Genomic DNA, 14,924 nt, shown 5'->3' on the forward strand with positions numbered 1-14,924 from the left:
TCTTGCCCCGAACCTGGGCCACCACAGTGAAAGCCTGGAATCCTAACCCCTAGGCCAACAGGGAAGTCCCAGGACCTTGTTGTTTATCCCTCCTATGTATAATAGTTTGCATCTGCTAATCTCAAACTCCCAATCCTTCCCTCCCCCAACCCCCTCCCCCTTGGCAACCACAAGTCTGTTCTCTATGTCTGTGAGTCTGTTTCTCTTTTGTAGATATCTGAACATCCAGCATTTAAAATGGACTCAAACCCCACTTGCTCACAGCCAACTCCCTTGGCCCATCCAAAGCCCTCTCAGACAATAACGCTACTCAAGGGGAAGTCAATTATTTAAAACCTTTATTAATGCTTGGAGAAAGATAATGCAGTGTGACAATGTACAGGTCCTGCTGCCTAAATCCATAACAGAAACAGATATTATGACTTAGCAAGCTCACGTGGTGCCAATGCTGAGATCGGATGAGGGTTGTTCTTCCTTAGGAAATGGGCCCTGGAAGCATTGTTTTCCCATGTTGTTCTAACGAAGACTTTTCCTTGGTTCGAGTTGAAATTTCTCTCCGTGTGTGTGTGTGTGTGTGTGTGTGTGTGTCAAAGTATGACTATAGCTCTGGGCTGGCGTTTTCTATTTTAGTTTTGAGTGTTAGCATTTCACTCTACTCAGACCTCTCACTTCAGAATAACAGGGCTATTTATTGATACAAAGGAGAGGTGTTTGGATCATCTTGTTAAGATGCAAGGCTCAAAATAAACATCATATCTTTATTTGGAATCCACATCCTTCCTCAAAGGAAGGCTCAAGAGCAAATTTGTATGAAGTACGAAGCCCCAAGTTGAGGGCCTATTTTTAAGGATGACTTTGCTTACATTTTAGATTGTACAAATGCCTCTGTCCATGCTTACAGGAATTTGGATTTTCCTCAGTTTTGAGATAAAGAATCTCAGCAATAAATACTATTGTAGGCTTCAAAACATTAGGAACCAGAATGCAAGGATTTCTACCTGACTTTTGAGAAGAAACAAAACAGTGGCATGAAAAATATACAACAGAGATCAGTGAGGGGGTTCAAATCAACATAGTAAGCAATTTTATGCCTTGGGGGAAAACACTGAGATAATAAATACAAATGACAAATATTTACAATAGAAGCAACACATGGGACGTCAGGAGCGAACACGTAAAACACTTACACTGAGGAAAACATAAAAGTGATGCTTTTCACCCATCCAGTCCAGGAGCCGGCGAACAAATGAACAGCTGACCCGGCAACGCGAGAGAATGTTATTGCCTCAGCTTTTGAGTGATGTAAGGAAAACAGTCCACGTGCTGCGTGGCTTGAGACACGTTCTCAAGGCATAAGCAGTGAGGGCATCCACTGCTTATGTTCGTGGCTTGAACATAAACCGAACATGGTTTATGTTCAGTTGCCATGGCAGAGCCTGACACACCGGTCCTCCTCCCTCCGAGGGCAGAGCCGGATTAAGTGCACGTCTCCTCCTCTTTCTGCAGCTCCAGCTCTCTCTAAGTGCTTCTCCCAGCCTTTTGTCTCCCTCCCCCGACACCCAAATGGTTTCTTTCCAACATGGATCGTGAAAGATTGGGAAAATGACGCTCCGGCACCATGTCCTGGCAGCAATGAGATTGGATTTGGGTTATATAAACACTAGCTGTGCTTTGGGTAAGGGCATTCTGTGGAACAAATCATTTTCGAGTAGATAAATTTAGCTTCTTTATCTCTGGCCTCAGGTTGCTTTCAGGGAAAGCTATGAGCTGATGTAAATGGAAGATGCATACTTTTTTGCCCAGCCACTAGAACAGCAGTCAGCAAACTCAGGCCCAAGTGCCAAATCCAGTTGGGTCCCTGTTAAATAAAATTTTAATGGCGTGGAGCCAAGCCTATTTGGTATGTGCTGTCTACGTACGTCTGCTTTCAGGCGACAAAGGCTTAGTTGAGTAGCTGCAACAGAAACCACACAGAGCGCCAAACCGAAAATAGTGTATTCCCTATCTGGACCTTTACAGAGAAGGTTTGCCGACCCCTGCTCTAGAAGGACCTGGCCCAGCACATCCATCCATTGTTTGCAATACTGGGCTCCTGTCTGAGTACTGGCTGCAAGAAAGGATAAGCTTTAATTTGCAGCCTGTTGGGAAAGAGAAGTAAAGGCCTATCTCTGAAACCTCTTCAGTAGCCACAAGACATCCACTGCTGACGCTTTCTGTTCTAATCTTCTCCCTGTATCTTTACTTCTGTCTCTCCTCTCTGCCTTTCTTTTGTTTACTCTGACTCCTTTTCTTATTGCTAAATTTTCAATCTGGATCTGGGAAATCTCGTCCCTCAGCGATTTTCAGCAGTCTCCTCCATTTATGCAAAAGGTCGGCATTCCTTGGTGAAAATTACTGAGTAGTCCTTCTGTGTTCCCCTTTTCCATCCTCCAGCACGGAGAGGCCAGCTTTCCAACTTGGCCTCATGGAATCCAGGGTACGGTGCTTTATCTGTCTTGGCTGAGGGTCAAGGTGAGATACCGAAATGCAAAAGGAAATCTGTCAAATGCACTCCTCCTGTGTGCATTTTCCTCCAGGTGTGGCTTTGCCCTAAGTGGCAATGAGCCCACGTCAGGCAGTCAGATGTACGGCTACACTGCTCTTTGATTCCTTTTAAAATAGCACTAAAAACAATTCAGGCCCCAAAGATGGGTTGTTTTTTGTTTTCCCTTGAGCTGGTTTTAATGACCCAGTTGCTTTGTTTGAAAGCTATTTATTTAGACGACAGATATGGAGATGTAACTGGATAAATAAAAAAAAAAGTGAAATCGAGACTTGAAGCAGTGGTTAAAATACAAACACACAGGGGCCACTCCCTCGGACAGGGTGCCCCAGACAGAACAATGGCTCAGAAATTACACTTAGAACCCTCACCCGCCCCTTCCCAAGTTGCTCCAAACCTCAAGGTCCCATGCAAGAAACTGGATTTGGTTTGGCACCAAGCACCCACACGGCCCCTGCTTCCTCTCCACCCTTCTCCTGATTCCCAGGGAGATCTTCACACCCACTCCTGCACCGGAATCCAGCTGCCCTCCACCAAGACAGCACCAGAAGCTGCGGTCTGGGCCTCGACCCAGCCCCGGGGGTCACCCCCGCCCCTCCCCATCGCCTCCCACAGCAGAGGGAACCGCAGGCTGCCGCCCAGGGGCTCCACGGATGGAAAGAAGGCAAAGTTGCAATGAGGACGCCAGGTGGCTCCCTCCCTTCGGGATGTGCAGGTGCGGGACCCAGCGGGCACAACCGAGCCCTCGCTGCTGCCCAGGGAGTCTCCGCTTCACCTGTTCATGCCGCTAACATACACCTCCATCAAGTCCGCAATCCCCATCAAATCCTGCGTGTGACATCCCCCCTCTTTAATGGCAAATGTTTTGGAATGTCCAGAGAGAAGAAAATGGACGGCGTGGAGGAAAGATTTCCCGGCCGGGCCTTTCGTTTCACCTCCGGATATCAGAATACTCAGACTGTTCATCCTCCCACTCGCTGCTTCCAGAAGTTCCCTGGGCCCCGTGGCCGGCCGCTCTACCCCGGGTGTGGGCGTTTGCATGGCTCTTGCTACCTCGCTCGCCCTTGGCACCTCGGCGGGTCTCCTGACTGCTGGGCTCCGAGAGGTGGTGACCTGCTTCGCCGTGGTGGCCCCTGGAGACCTTGGCCCTGTGGCCCTGGAGCTGGCGCTCGGGAGGCGCCGTGGGAGGCCTCTGGATGGCCGAGGTGCAGAAACTCAAGATGGAGCACAGACTTCCCCAGTTCTGCTCACACTGAGCCTGGACGCTGTGCGTGATGGCCTCCTTCACCTCCTCCCCACAGGTCAGCAGCAGGTTCACCAGGTCCACGTAGGGTCTGGAGATTGAGAGAGAGACCCAGGATGCAGTACGCCTGCAGAGGGCAGGACCGATATACCAGGGGAGAGGGACATGACCAATGCTCGGCTTGGGTTTGGTTTGGTGGAAGATCTTTCTGGAACTACTTGAAGCCTTTACCCATATTCTTTGGAGTACTGGTCTCAACCAACATTGACTGAGTGGCCATTACGTACCGGGCTCCATGCCAGGCATTGGAGAGAATTGGAGGCTGGGGAGAGAGCCTACCACAAGAAAAAGGGCCAGTGAGGGACTTCCCTGGTGGTCCTGTGGTTAGGAAGCCGCGCTTCCACTGCAGGGGACCGGGTTCGATCCCTGGCTGGGGAACTAAGATCCTGCATGCCATGCACAAAAAAAAGGGCCAGTGACAATTCACAGGTGCATATGCTAGAAGTCTAGGAAGAATCTCTGGGGAGGGGGGGGGGCAAGAACGCCAGCTGTGTGAATAAGAGGGCAGGGGAGCTCCGGGTCTGTTTAGGGTGTGCTAGCTAGGAGGATTTTAGCGGGAGTGGAGATGGGTCTTGGAGCCAGTGGGATACTTAGGCAAATGGTGAAGGGCCTTAAATACCAAACTGAGGAGTCTTTATGGCAGGGAAGCGAGGTTGGCTGGCTTTGCACGGGGTGTCCTTCTCCTAGGTGAGCTTTGTAAGTGAGGCTCCCAAGAAACCATCCTACCCATGGTCTGTGTTTGCCCCTGGTTTGGGCTCATGGTGATAAAGGGTGTTTTGGGAAGTTTCTGGATGCACTCTCCTCTGGATCTGGAGGAGTCCGGAACAGGCAGAGAAGGCTGGGGGGATGTGAGTTCCCACAGAGCTCTTCCCCTCCTTGGTAGCAGAGGCTCAGGTGGGGGAGTGGTTGTCTAAGCCTCTCTATGCTTCCAATCTGGGCTTCCCCACAACGGGAGATGAGGGAGGGGAGAGCTGGCTGAGAGGGGTCTACGTGCTTGGGACGAGAGCCAGCTGTCTGTGAAATAAGCACGCTGGGATCCCAAGGGGAGGGCCAGTTGCTCAGGCCATCCCAGTTGCCCCGGGTTGTTCTTTAGGAAAGTGCTGGATGACCACGTCATGCAAACCTTCCTCCTGCGGGTGGGAGGTGTGTGCAGACAGCTGGAGCAGTGTGCCTGCTTCTTATATGTTGGGGCCCATCTGGCAAAAGGTACCCCCAGGCAATGGGCTCTCCTGGCCCACTCACTGAGCCTTTCTTACATCTCACTGGACTTTTAAGACCCCCGAGGTGGGAGAGGGGTATGGAGTGTTCCATGTGGCTAACCAGCTTTCTTAAGCAGTCCTCACTGGCAGAATTTCTGGATATCTCTGATCATGAACATTGAAGCTCTGGGCTGTCCCTTTGGGCAGGAAATCAGTCTGGAACCGTGAGATCATTTGTAAGAAGAAGAACAAGAATTTTTTCCTCTGTGAGCCCGGACCACCTGGGGGGCTGCATTATAGCGCATTTAATCTTTTCTCCGCAAGTTGACAGTTGTCGCCAAGCAGGAAGAGCAGATTGTGTTTTGAGACTTGTGAAGTAGTTTACTGCCATTTTTATGAATTAGTCCTCAAGTTGTAATTGAGTGAACTGTCCTCATTTCATCGATATAAAAAAGGAGACGAGGTGGGGGGAAAATGTGGCTTTGGAAGCTTCTGGGCTGGGAAGGCCTGGGGCTGGGCTGAGAGTGGAGAGGAGGACTGTTCAGGCTGATAAGAGATCAAGCTGCCTTTTAAGGCCTACTTGATGCCTTCAGAGTCAGAGAGTCTGGGCATGGCTGATGGGCAGGGTGCTGAAACTCTCTAAGGCAGGCCCCTAGCCGTGACAAGGACAGCGATGACCCGTGTCTGCTTGAGTTAAGAGACGAGGGCATGGGGCAACACAAGGGAAATGTCCCTGCATGTCTGTTTCCTTCCATCTTTTGAAAACTAGCAACTGACTGCCTCAGGGAGGTCAGGGTCACCGAGTACGTCTGCTAGAGCAGCATCGGGATTTTAGCATCTGATCCTACCTGCCACCCCCTGGGGCTAGATGGGCAAATCGCGGAGGCTGAGCATCTGTCCTTTGGGGATGCTCTTCTTCGTTTCTTTCCCCAGAGTAAGGGGAGGGGCCTCTTGGGAATGCACAGACTGCCTCTTGGCCTCCTTCGCCAGGGCGTCCTGCCCACCAGAGGAGCTCTCCGAATCCCGAGGCGGTCCTGGAAGGCTGGACTAGCCCACGCTCTCTTGTGCCCTCAGCGCTGTCGGCTGAGGAGAAAGCTGTGAACTGTGGGGAGGGCTGTGTGTTCATCTAAGCTTGTTCCGAGCTGGCATGGTGCCTTCTCCTGCTGCTAGCTCAGCCCGTGTCTAATGACAAAGCCCAGCTCTCTCCACTGGGCGTCAGCAAGGCTAAAAGATTTTTTAAAATACTTGGAGCGGGACGTGCCTGGAGGCTGCCAGCACTCAGTGACAGGGTGCGTGGTGGCCAAGCGGTTGATAGGGAGGAAGTGGGATGGGAAGGGGTGAGGGGAGCAGAGGGGAGTGGAGAGTTTGAAGGAAGCCCCTTTAACTGAACGTGTTTTGGGGTGGGTGAGGACCAGGTTGAGGGATGGGGGAGACGTGGATTCTGGAGTGACTGTGATTTCCTCCTCTCTAGAGGGAAGAGCAAATTCAGTTTTCATTTTCTTATCTGTGGCCTATGCCACACATTCTTAAATGGTCTTCTTGATATTTGGGGGACTGATGGGATCTTTGGTGCCCAAATCAGTTAAGATAGTTAAAAAACAAAAACGTCAGTTCAGCTTGAAGTACTAGTTGCCGCGTTGTGTAGTCGTGGCTTCAGAAGGGGAGGTAGTGGGGATCTGTGGGGAGCCAGAGGTGCCGGCTTAGCAGGAGGCAAGATGACTTGTACGCAGTCACACTGAGAATTTAAGAAAATGGCCCAGGTTTGCTTTCGGGATGGACCACCAGCATTTCCAGAGCAGGCCTGGGTGGGGGCTATGTGTTGGCTCTAAATGATGTAAGGAGTCCTTTGGAAGTAAGGGTCCCGTGGCCCCATGGACCATGTTTCCGTAGAGGAGATGTCAGAAAGCCACAGTACTTTACCTCTCCTTAAATTCAAGGTGGGGAGGGTGGTGAAAAACCTCAAAACCTTCAGTTTCCCCACAGAGGACATTTCTCCAGAAAGACAAAGTCTTCTTGGCTCCAAGAACGTACCGTAGAATTAAAAACTTAGTGCCCCGTCATCCATTCTTGAGGCCAACAAACTATCTCTAAAGGATGACAGTGGGCTGAGGACAAATGAACTTCATGAGTTTCTCAGCCATGGGGTGTCTGCCTCTTGCAGGGGCACCTTGAAGGAAGGAAATTTCACAGTGCTCTGCTGGTGGAATGGGGCTGTTTCTGAGAAAAGGGAAAAATCCTGCCACATTTGGGGACCACTGAGCCTTTAGCCGGTCTAGCGGGGAGAACGCAGCCTAGGTTACAAGGAGGTTTGAGGTCTATTCCTGACAACTGGCTTCAGAATCACCAATTCCCAAGTTGAAAAGTAGGAATTGAACCTCAGAGTAAGACCTTTAACCTCTTAGCTTCACTTTCTTCCTCTGTTATATGGGGACAGTATTCTCTGGCTTGTAGCACTGTTGGGAAAGGTAAATGAGATAATCCAGGTAAAGTCTCTGGCCAAAGGGCCTGGCCCACTCAGAAAATGATAGTTATTGTTATTGCTATTGTTGTTGATGTTATTGTTGCTTTGTTTTTCTATAGGGATTTGGAAGAATAGAAAATATTTTATCAGGCGTTAGTGTAACTCAAGGAAAAGCCACATCGGTTTGCTCTTGGCAAGAGCTACCGGCAGAGATTTACGGTGAATCTTATAATTCTAACACTGCACCAAGGGGTGCTGCAAGATACCTAGAGCCTCATAATCAAGTGGAAAGTGACAGGCGACGGTTGCCGTCCTCTGTGATCTAAGTGGTGTATGTGGGGATGGGGAGTGGCCTGTTTAGCGACATAGCTGGGGGAGGCCATGGCACAAACTAAGGAGCAAGAGTTCATAAAATTGTACTGATTTGGCTCAATGAGTCACTGTGTAAAGACTAACAGTGCTATGACTTGTACTGGACTGCTTAGCTAGTAGCTTGCTTTCTGCTCTAAATTCCCAAGGAAGGCGCCATTGTAACCTTCAGGGGCTACTGTGTTAGGAGCAACGACGGTACCCACATGTTTTACTACTCTGCAAAATTTAGGATCCTATAGGGATGTTTTTTAAGGAAGGAGATGTCCTGGGTTTATGATCGAATTGCAAGTCTTCCAATAAGTACGTTCCTATTTCCTCACTTTGGCGTAAAGGTGTTTAGCTGATTAAAGTTTTCGTCATTTCTTTTGTATTTTCTCTGGGAGGCCGTTAATGTTAGAGAAGGTGAATTGGACCTTCTAAAGGGAAGGAGAGCTTATGGAGGCAGGAAAAAAAGCTATTGGTATGTAAGAGTGTAAATCCTGGAGCCGGACCGCCTGCCTCCTTATCCTGGCTCTGCCTTTCATTGTCTGTGCGACCTTTACCGCAGTGAACCTCAGTTTTCTCATCTGTAAAGTGGAGATGAGAATGGTACCTAGCTCACGGCGCTGTCATGTGGATCAAGTGAAAAATTCCTATGAAGCCCTTAGCACAATACCTGGCACTTAGTACATGCTCAATATATATGATCAGCTCTCGGCCGTCTGCCGGGGCACCTACATGGCTACTTGGAACAGTCAGCACCGTTGGGATCTTGGCTGAGGGGAAAACGAAAGGTATTTCCGAGTTCTACACATCTCATGCTCGGTGAAAAGATTTCCTGTGGCTACTGCTTAGGATTTCGAAACCGATGGTGGAAATTTCTTTTGCTTTTCCTGAAGGCCAGCTGGAAGGGGACTCCCAGGGAGTCGGTGCGCCGCTTTCTGAGGTAAACCACAACCTTCCCAGTTTGACAGGAGAGTTCAGCCTCTACAAGCCAGCCCCTCAAACCGAGGAAGACTCTCCTCCAGCCCCAGGAGGCCTCCCCTTCCTCTATCCTAGTTGCACCATTCCCTTCCCCCCACCCCCCTGCCCCCAGAGGGCAGCACTCACTCGTGCAGCAGTAAGTCCTTGAAGTGGATCATCTCCACCATCACCCGGGTGTTCTCCTGGGCGGCAGAGCACAGGTCGTGCTTGAGGTAGCATTCCCGCTGTAACTGGAACACCATCTCCTTGATGGCCGGGCACTTCCGGCTTATGCAGCTGAATCTGTGCCGCAGAGCGTGGGCCTTACACTTCAAGGCATCTTTGATGAAGGACTTGCCCTGAGAGCAGAGGGGACAGCGGAGGGAGAGGGGGGCGGAAGAGACCAGTCCTTGTTACACACTTTGACTTTTTTACCCTTTTTGGGCTTACAAGGGATTTTTCTGACAACTGAACTCCAAGGCCCTGCCGCACACGGACACCCTTGCAGGTGACAGGCTGAGGCTACATCAGGAGGTCCGTCCAGAGTGACGTGATACCCCCGCATTCGGCCCCAAAGGATGTTACTTGGGAGACAAACGCATCGGCCTCCTTCCTCCTGACCTGCTCTGCTAGCCTTCCTGGTCCTGGGCCTCCCATGGCCCTCCATCCTCAAGGTGGCCCACTGTTGGCCGTTTGGTGGCAACGCTTCTGGAACACAAAGGGGAATTTGGCCAGGCATAAATCCAGAACTCCTTGGTGGTGCCCAGCAAGAGTTTTTCTCAAGTAGAAAGTGCCTGCTTGTCCAAATCTCACATCTTTCCTAGTTCCTTCTAGTGATGTCAAGATCGGGTGCTAGCTGGGCCTCCCTTCTCTGTCTCAGTGCCTCCTGCCACCCCCAACCCATACTCTCTCTTGCCTCCTCCTAGCCTTTAAGGAGGAGCATTCTTTTCCTTTTTGAAAGCAATTCGACTCCTTTAAACTGTTAGGGTTATTGCCTCTAAAAGGCCCGCCTGGCACACTGCCTGGCAGCATCTGGAGCCTGAACTGCCCAACTGACAGCCCCTCCCCCACGCTCCCGGCCTCTGAGTGGCGAAGGCAGCCAGGCATACATCTGGCCTACAGTTCTCTTCCCTGGCAACCCCATTAGATTGCTCTTATCCTAGAAAGGAGACAGCTGTTCGGGGTGTGGAGGCGAGCCCGGGCCGGCAGCTCCCTTATCAACCTCCCGGGGCAGAGAGGCACTGTGGGATACCTACCCAGGGATCCCCGCACCCCACTTACTATAGAAACAAGCTGTCGTTGGAGAGGTCACCCCCTGTTTTTAGACAGGCCCGGACGTACCGGAGTTGAGAAAGTAAATGGGTTTAGGTTGGAAGTGGGAAGCCAGCCAGCATGTTTATTTCAGTTCTCTCCTTTAGAAGCAGTTGAAATGTCTACAGATAGTGTCTGATCACTGAAAAACCACCTCCCCATAGCCCCCTTTCCTCTGACTCTCCAGTGGGAGCCAAATAGGATGGAGGGTAGGGTGTGCCACTTTATTAAGTAGTTATGGGCTGAGGTCTGACTTGAAAGGGATGCTTCTAACTTGAGAACACGCTGCTGTTGGTTGAGAAAAAAAAGGAAGATTAATGTATGCGCGGGCTGCAGTAATATGCTCTGGTATTCTTCCCTGACATCCTGTGGGATTGCCCTGAAATACACATCTTTCCTCCGGATTTCCTATTACGTTTCCTAATTCCAGTTAATCCAGAAGGGATGCTGTATTAGGGAGTCTCAAGGAGTTCAAATGTTCTATTCCTCTTTCCTTCCCCGGTTTCTGTTTCCCCTGCTGCCACCCCACATCCTCTGTAGGGGAGGCTGCCAGCCCTGTCACATTGCTTTCTGGTTCCCAGGCGTTGCTTTGTCAGGCTCTCTACAGGATGTCAGTACAGGGTGACTGGTGATGTTCATAAATCACACCTAAACTGTTGGCCTCATCCAAACACTGTCATGGCTCTCCAATGAATTGGGAGAGGAAGTCTGTAACCACTGCAGGGTACTTCATAGTGCATCTACGGGCTGGGGAGGACATGAAGGAGATGAGCCTAACGCTCCACTCCATCTGAAATGTGTTTGGATCGTGGGCACTGGAGCCATAAAGTTGCTTGTTGGGTTCTTTTCCTGCCCACACAGCAACCGGGCTTTACCCTGGGGACCCTGGGATAACTGAAGTGGGTCAGGCCCTGACTATATTTATTATATAGAGCAGGACTCATTCAGGGTTCTGACTTCTCAGGTTGGGAAAGGAGGATCGGCTACTTAGGAGGGAGAAAAGTCTGCTCTTCTGGAGGCCCTGATTTATCCATGCTGCCTGCCCACATGCCCTCTAAATTTATTTATTTATTTATTTATTTTTGGCTGTGTTGGGTCTTCGTTGCTGCGCGTGGGCTTTCTCTAGTTGCGACGAGCGGGGGCTACTCTTTGATGCGGTGCGCGGGCGTCTCATTGCGGTGGCTTCTCTTGTTGTGGAGCACGGGCTCCAGAGCGCAGGCTCAGTAGCTGCGGCGCACGGGCTTAGTTGCTCCGCGGCATGTGGGATCTTCCCTGACCAGGGATTGAACCCGTGTCCCCTGCATTGGCAGGTGGATTCTTAACCACTGCGCCACCGGGGAAGTCCCCCACATGCCCTCTAGGACATGATGAATTTCTACAGGTTTTGTGTCTCTTTTATTCTTGAAAATAGCTTTCGGCATGGTCAGTTGGAGTCCCTGCCCTTCCCCCCTCAACGTACTGCTCCTAAATGTGATGGGCCTTGCAGACTGGGTTCTGGGTAGCCAGACATCCTTAGGTGTCCCTTCGAAGGTGTTTATTATTTATTATGACTTTTGTCTTCTCTGCTAAGAATCCTCAGATAAGTGTTCAACTTGGTCTCCGTTCCACTCTGTGTGTGGAGACACAGTTGAAGAGTGGAGAAAGATTTAGCCTACATGACAGGTCCAGAAAGCTGAACGCCAGGAGTGGAGTGGGGAGTCACTGGCATCCTGCTGTTCACCTAGAAGGTCTCTGGCAAGTGCTAAAACCCACCATGACGATCAGCTAAGAAAATCTGTTAACAAGTCTTTCCAATGAACATTTCGATCACGCTACGCTAACACAAAACATTCTTGGCGCTCAATATGGTTTTTTACCTGGGCATCAAATTTTCCAGCGTTGTGCAGAAAAGTCATGCAAATTCCATGTAAGCCCCGTATCTCACAAGAGTTGTTCTCGAAACACTCAAACACGCCACACCCCACATCGCCAGCGTTGACCAAGCAGTGCTGGATTTCCGCTAAAATGAGAATTACATACCATCATATACAAAATTCTCAGCCATGCTGGGGAGTGCAGAGAGGCGGGTTGAAATAAAAGTAATGACTAAAAGAAAATTTAAGAAAAAAAGTTAGAAGTGACTATTTCAGGATCTAAAAAACCAGGGAAAGAAAATTTCATCACTTAATCTACTTATGAAAATGTATTTGTAAATATTTGTAAAAAATTAGCCAAACCTACATTGCGAAAGTCACAATTCGAAGTTAGGTCTGAACACTCCATTTTTCATCCTTCTCATCTTATTAAAGTATTTGTGGGAATACTTAGTTTGAAAGCATAAGATATTTCAGCTTTCTAAACCCACAGACAAAAATAAAATTTCAACCGATTAGCTTGCTCTTTCCCTTCTGTACTTCATCAATGAAATACCCTTCTCTACTTGGATGAAGCTGCTGCTATTAAATCAAGGCCATTTCCTTCCTGACCCCCAAATGAAAGCGTCCAAAAAGCAGTTTCAATTCAGCTTTATGATTCAACATCTAAAAATCAAAACAAAATTCCTATTAAGGCAGCGCCTCCAAACCATCCGCATTAAAAATACCAGGCTAGGGAAGCTGCGGTTTGCAAGCAAGCTCAGGAATAGAGTCAGATGGGGGCTAGTCTGCAGAAACGCAACCTTCGCAGTTAGAGGCTCCTTTTAAACAGAGATCCGGGGTGAGCTGTCGCTTCATCCCCTAGAATTCCCGCGACCCGGGAGTTTGCTGCCCTCCTTCGCAGAATGTGGCCCTAATTCGTCTCTGTGAAAGGACAGGCTGAGAGGGAGTTAACTGTCAGGCTGCCGCGCGCAAAGCCTGTCTTCCTTCCCTCCCCCTACCCAATTCCTTGACTTAAACCAACCACAAAATTACATCAGAAAAGTATATTTTGGAAGAAGGGCGGGGTCGGAGGAGATAATCCACATTCAGATTAAATCTGCGGAGAGAACGAGGGGCGTGTATTTATTGAGGGTCACCAACTAGCGAAAATCACGTTCGATTCTCAGGGAAAGCTCTGGGACTTTCCCTGAGGAGAGGGTGGGCGAGGGTCCTGGGATGAGCGGCGCGCGGGTCGCGGGTGCTGGGACCCGCCTATGGAGGTGGGAGACTCCCGGATGACCCCACGCGCGGCCCCGGCGCGCCGGCCAGGAGCGCGCAGGGCCGCGATTCACTCGCTCCGGGCGTCGCTAATGGGCACTCGTGCATTCCTGCTCGTGCGGTGAGCGCACGCACGCCGCCCCCGGGTTCGCAGGCCCCCTAAATAAAGGGAGGGCCGTGAAGAGCGAAGGAGCTGTAGGCAGATTTTCGTCCTCTCCAGGAGGCTGGGAAAAGGGCCAGCCCCGAGCCCTGCACGCCTGGCGGTGCTCGGCAGCTTGTGGGTGAGCGGAGAGCCGGTCGAGCAGCTGCGGCGCACGGTTCGGGCCGTGTCACCATTTCTTCCCTTGCTGCCCTGCCCTGGAGCTGGGGACGGCGGCTGCACCGCAGAGGTACGCTTTTGCGCCACCCGCCCCTACCCGTTCCGAAAGGAATGCCCCCTAAGGGGAAAGTTCAAAATGCAATTTGTCTCGCCTACAAAGTTCTCGGATGTCGGGCATCTTTTGAGGAAGGGGAGAAGCGGTCCTGCCGCGGCCCGCCGGCTGGGAAGAGAAGTTCTCCGGGTTCAGGGCGCAGCCCCGCTCCGGGGACCCTCCGTGCCTCCCGCAAGCCAGTCAGGATGGAGCAGGGAGCTTTGAACCGGACCGGGGACTCCGGAGCCGGCACTGGCCGCGTCAGGCGCTGCTTCATTTACCCTCGACCCAGGGAGGACAGCAACAAGTCCTGCCCCAGCCATTTCATCACCCTGCCAGCACGTGCGGATTCCGGGCGCGCGGAGCCCGGCGCGGACCTCGCTTTGCCTCGCGCTTTCCTTTGCACGTCCTACGCCACCCCAAGAGTTTGCGCGGCCCAGGGTGGGCGCCCGGTTCCGGGCGAAGCGCCCGGGGCGCTCTGCGTGGGTGCCGGGTGTCTTCTCCCAGCAGCTCCCCGCCGCTGGGGCGCACGCACTTACCTGTGTTCTGCAAGGACAGACGGCCTTTCTGCTGGGATCCCCTGTCTTGGGGACCTTCGGGCGGATTGGTGGCGTCGGTCCCTCGCGCCGGGTCGAAGGTAGCCAACACCAAAGCCAGGGTCACGAACTGGCGCAGCCGCTCGGCACACATGGTTCTTGGTGTAAACCTCCCGCCCGGAGACCTGGATTCTTTGTGCTCCCCTCCTCCTCTTCCTCCTCCTTCGCCGCTTCCCCTCCTCCTCCCACTCTTCCTCCTCGCTCGCCTTTTCCCTCCTTGCGGCCGCGGCTCGGATAGAGGTTACCCAGCGCCCTCCCGTAGCTCTCTGGAGAGCATGTGACCAGGCCGTTAGCGGCGCCGCGAGTGCCCGGCAATGGCAGGGATGGTGCCTCAAATATCCCTGGACGCTCTGGTGTCACTTGAATGAAGGAGTCGAGCAGGTGTTGTCCCGGCGGCTGGACCAATCCGAGACCCCCGCCCGTTTGACAACACGGTCGGGAGGCGTGGCCTGTGCCCAACTACTACGGGAGGAAGCCGAGCGCCGCTGGGAGCGCCTGACAAAGTTGCAGACCTGGCGGCGGCCACGCGTTTGCGTGCGTGTGTGAGTGTGTGAGAGCGCGGCCGGAGATGCATGCGCGTGTGCGGGTGCTCGAGGGCAATGGCCGAACGGACTTAAAAAAATAAAAGCGAATTCCAGCTCCGGTTGCAGCTAAAGAAGGGCGAGAGGGGACAGT

General features: G+C 51.7%; 1 protein-coding gene across 1 annotated transcript; it reads right to left on the reverse strand.

The window, feature by feature from the left end:
- Positions 1 to 321: 321 nt before the first annotated feature.
- Positions 322 to 14,623, reverse strand: STC2 (stanniocalcin 2). The gene is made up of 4 exons (XM_059917692.1): positions 14,193 to 14,623; positions 11,987 to 12,129; positions 8,967 to 9,178; positions 322 to 3,876 (listed from the first exon to the last, which is right to left on the reverse strand). Exons 1-4 carry the CDS (start codon positions 14,341 to 14,343, stop codon positions 3,474 to 3,476), a joined length of 909 nt encoding a protein of 302 aa, XP_059773675.1. The 5' UTR covers positions 14,344 to 14,623; the 3' UTR covers positions 322 to 3,473.
- Positions 14,624 to 14,924: the final 301 nt, after the last annotated feature.

The sequence above is a fragment of the Balaenoptera ricei genome, chromosome 3, assembly GCF_028023285.1.
Source record: "Balaenoptera ricei isolate mBalRic1 chromosome 3, mBalRic1.hap2, whole genome shotgun sequence".
In the NCBI taxonomy this organism is placed as follows: domain Eukaryota; kingdom Metazoa; phylum Chordata; class Mammalia; order Artiodactyla; family Balaenopteridae; genus Balaenoptera; species Balaenoptera ricei.